The following is a 4,186-nucleotide window of genomic DNA, read 5'->3' as shown; positions in this document are numbered from 1 at the left end:
CAATCTGACACACTGGAACCCGTTACTAACAGTCACTATATCATTCCACCTGGTTGAAAGGAATCTATTTTGCAAACTCCCCACCTTTCCAAGTAGGATGTCCTTCTCCAAGAAATAGCATCTCCTAGCAACATGCTCAAAGCATGTAAGATGAAGTTTTGCCTTCAAGGAGCACTAACTGCACCTTCTCCAAGACATTATCTGTTTCCTCTTTTGGCAGTCCATTCACTCCTGTTTTCCAACACCGCAATTCAAAGGTGTTGATTCTTCAGTAATTTTTACTCATTGTCTAGCACTCAGATGCACAGAAAGTGATTGAAAAGTCCATGGCCCAAGTCAGGTGTACCTTACTCCTCAAACTAACATCACTGCTCCTCAATAATTTGGAAAAGTGCCTGATTGTAGACTTTTCCCAGGTATTATGTCTCCTCATCTCCTGACTGCTGGTACCAAATTGACTTTGAATTCTATGCAAATAAGGTGTGTATCATGCTAATGTGCAGATAAGTTAATTTTGTCATCTCTCCAGGCTTAAACTGAGCAGACTCAGACAAAATGAGACTCATTACCATCAAGAAAGGAATCAGAATGCAGTGCATGGACAAACCAGATAAATTGACAGCAAAACAGATAGCTGTAGAGATATTAACGCTGCAGTGACAACAGATGGGGAAACCAGAGAACAGTAAGAGAGCTCTAGGCTCCTGGTGCACAGAACTAGACAGGTGAGCATATACAGGCAAAGTGGGTGCTTCTGGGCACCTTTTGGGTGGAGAATCATATGCTAATCTTAAAGCTAGCATCTTCACACATAGAGTTAATGTTAGAGTCAGGTGGTACACTAACTAGTAAAATCAAAAGCTTTGTAACACTTGTCTGGCTGGAACAGATGCCAAGGCCTTGAGACCAGAGCTCAGAGAGACCCGTCACTGAGCACACTTAGGAAGAGGATGTCCCAATTAAAGGATTGTATGCTGAATGTTCTCAAGTGGAAATGTTAACTTGTTACATTCCTAATAAACCTCATAGTCATTAAGTCTTGTCTGAGTTCTGCATGGTCACAGCAGTGAAATTATTAAATACAGATTAGTGGGAGACCTGGGAGGGATGACAGTGGCAATTGTAGGAAGGTGTGGCTAGTGTCAATATGTCTGACCTCAGGAATTTTTTTTTCTTACTGTTGAGGACTCTTTCCTTTTATGAAGTCTGGAGAGCTCAGACACTGCCACCTCCTTGACCATCACACTTTATAAGAGAGAAACCATGTTTTAACAGTACAAAGCAACTTACAGAAATAAAATTTATTTCTACTAGTAGCTCTGGTGGTCTAGTGATAAGAAACTGTGCTGCAATCCCAAAGGCATGTGGTTTGAATTTATCAGCTGGTCTGTGGGAGAAGGATGAGAAGTCTCCCACACAATTAACTGCATCTGAAAACCCTCCTGTGGGTCAGCTATGGGTCTGTTCTGACTCCATGGTACACAACAATTAGTACTCAGGCAGTGGAAACAGAATGGGGCATAAAAAAACATACGCCCAGTAGGTTGAATGCTGACAAGGCAGCAAAAAGAAAGCCTATTGGTAAGTTTTTTTAATGGTCAAATCCACCTCAAATCAAACTACATTCCTAAAGCCTTAGTAAAGACCACCACACTTTTTTAAAAACAAACAGAAAATGCTTCAAGAGCTTTATGTGACAGATCTGGTCAATACAAGATCACCAAGGGGGAAGAACACACACTAATTTCTTGGGTGAACTAGAAGCCTTTATGAAAGTCAGTCTAAGTAATATCCACATTTTTCACTCCTTTTCTTACAAAGATATCTTTTTAAAAAGTAGTACCAATCAGGAATGAGGATTATTTCTTTTTTTTTTTTTGGTTGCCAATAACAAATTTATTTTTTTAAGGCTATGATTTTAGGGTGATCAAGTCACATCTCACAGCAAGCACATTTTTTCTGTCATCTCAGAAGAGATCAAAAGGACAGAAAGAGGTTGAGATGGACAACACATCGGAAAGCGGGGAATAACATCACATCTGTACATCGAACCAAATTGAATAGCAACTTCTCCAGGGCTCCAGGTCAGGTTCGAAGCACGTTAGCTGCACCCCTAGGTCCACCTCTATCATAATAAGCATGTCCTGCCAGTCCTCAAAAGCCCTCAAATTTCTAATCCTTTGGCACTCCACAGGGAAGGACATCTCTAGGGATCGGATCTTGCGCTGAAGGAGGACATGCCTCAGAACGTTCTCCAGGGCAGCCATAGGGAGGGTGTTTCCAGGGAACCTGAAGCAGTGGAGCTGGGAGCATTGGCCCAGGGCAGGCAAGATGGTGGTGAACTGGAAATCTGTCATTTTACACCCACCTAAGTTCAAGTGTTCCAGGGTGGCAGAGGTTCTCTCCAGCAGAGTGTGAAGATAGTGAGGGTTAAAATATGTCAGCTGTTGGTCGCTGAGATCCAGGCGACGGAGCTGGCTAGTGTTTGGGCACGTGCACAGGTATTTCAAGTCACACTCCATCAGGCCACGGTTAGTTATAGAGAGGCTCTCCAAGGGAGGTAGTAGGTACTTGAACATCTTGTGTAGGCGACCTGCCGGAGAGCGCATGAAGTCGAGGTCGAGATGCTGAAGTTGTTGCAGTTTAGACAACTGGGTGGTGAATTTGGCCCAAAGCCTTTTTACCTTTCTTGAGATCGAGGCGTGAACCTGGATACCACTGAGAAACAGTCTATTCAGATGAATCATCTGACCCAGAAAAGGAACAAACAAAGCCAGGTCAACCAAATTCCACTTACAGTTCACTTCTACCTGCTCCACACGAGCCAGCTCGACCTTTTCCAAGATCATATGCATAATAGAGTTTTCCAGAGGCTCATCAAGAATTTCCAGTTTCCTACAGCGCAGTCGGGGGATAAGTTTGTTCTGCTTGACCCTCTTCACCAGGAAGGGAAGCAGGGCATCTACAGGGGGCTTCATGAAGCACAGGTCTGAGAGCAGCACCAGTACCTCCGTGGAGGCGAACTGCTGCTTCTCCCCTGGGCTGGAGGGTCCCACTCCGCGCTTCTCTGGGCTGGGCTGCGCAGCCCCACTCTCCCGTGAGGGGCTCGCTGAGACCCTGTCCCCAAGCCCAGCCCACACGTGCCAGAAGTTGGTTTCAGCGTCGCTTCTGAGGTCCAGCACTTGGAGTTTCCAACGTGTAGGTCGAAAGTCACGGGCTAGCAGCGCATCGATGCCATTGAGGGCTGCCTTCAAGATGTCCTTATGACACCCCAGAGCTTTCAGCAGAGCCCCCAGAGGGAGAGCTTTCAGCAGAGCCCCCAGAGGGAGGTAGGGGAACGGCCAGGCCTCCACCATCGCCTGGACCGTCCTGCAGCGTCTCCCTGCAACAGCCAACACGAACAGGGGCGGAAAACTTTCTCTGGGAAGTGACTGCAGGGCGGCCACAGCAGCGGCTTCATCCTCTAAAAGGCTCTGGGCGGCCAGGTCCACGAGTCTGGGCGGCATGCAGCTCTCCTGCTTTTCCATTTTCCAATGGTGTCGAGAGCCCAAGTCCCAGATTCTTGGATGTCGTGTCAGCTCACAGTCTTGTCAGCATCAGCCTGGTCAGAAGGTTGAGTGCAAGTTCTCAAGCTCCAGAGGGAGAGGAAATCTCAGGACCAGCAGAGCGACCAACAGAGCACCTGGGAAGATGGGATGGGTCTGCGGGGTCTGAGGCTGTCCTCTGAGGTGCCCAACTTCAGCTAGTCAGATGCTTAACCCCTCCTCTGAGCTTCCTGCCAGAACGGATGTCATGGGCTTTTGGCGTCTTCGATTACTTTGCAGAAGTCTATCAGGTTCCAAACCTTTCAATATGGCGTCAGCTGGAGTCTCCTCTAAATCCCCCACGTCAGAAGCAGAGAGTAGGCTGGAAGGCTGATGCGGCAGAGGACGGTGAAGACCAGCAGCCAAAGAGCAGTAGACAGCCGGCGACCAGAAGCTGGCTCTGATTCTCAGAGCTGAACGTCAGAAGAGACCCACACAGAAGAGGATTATTTCTATGACCAGAAAATGAACATTTGGGTTTTAGAAATTCAGGATCATAATTAGAAAACATACTCAGATATGAAAATACATTTTTACTTTGGTAAGTTCTCGTGAAAAGGTACAACTACTGTAAATTTGATTCAGACTCGTAGCAACCCACT

At 46.6% G+C, this 4,186-nt stretch overlaps 1 protein-coding gene across 1 annotated transcript; it reads right to left on the bottom strand.

Annotated features, from left to right (window-relative positions):
• Positions 1-2,033: 2,033 nt before the first annotated feature.
• On the bottom strand, positions 2,034-3,527 carry LOC102876668 (melanoma antigen preferentially expressed in tumors-like). The gene has a single exon (XM_006882158.1). It carries the CDS (start codon positions 3,525-3,527, stop codon positions 2,034-2,036), a length of 1,494 nt encoding a protein of 497 aa, XP_006882220.1.
• Between the last annotated feature and the right edge of the window lie 659 nt (positions 3,528-4,186).

The sequence above is a fragment of the Elephantulus edwardii genome, unplaced genomic scaffold, assembly GCF_000299155.1.
Source record: "Elephantulus edwardii isolate Elephantulus edwardi_28Jun2011 unplaced genomic scaffold, EleEdw1.0 scaffold00017, whole genome shotgun sequence".
NCBI classification, from domain to species: Eukaryota; Metazoa; Chordata; class Mammalia; order Macroscelidea; family Macroscelididae; genus Elephantulus; species Elephantulus edwardii.
Note: the sequence above shows the minus strand (reverse complement) of the source record. Positions and strands in the feature narration are given on the sequence as shown.

Bases quoted from the DNA above. Each gene is read 5' to 3' on its own strand.
- LOC102876668 (XM_006882158.1), bottom strand. From the start codon at position 3,527: ATGGAAAAGCAGGAGAGCTGCATGCCGCCCAGACTCGTGGACCTGGCC.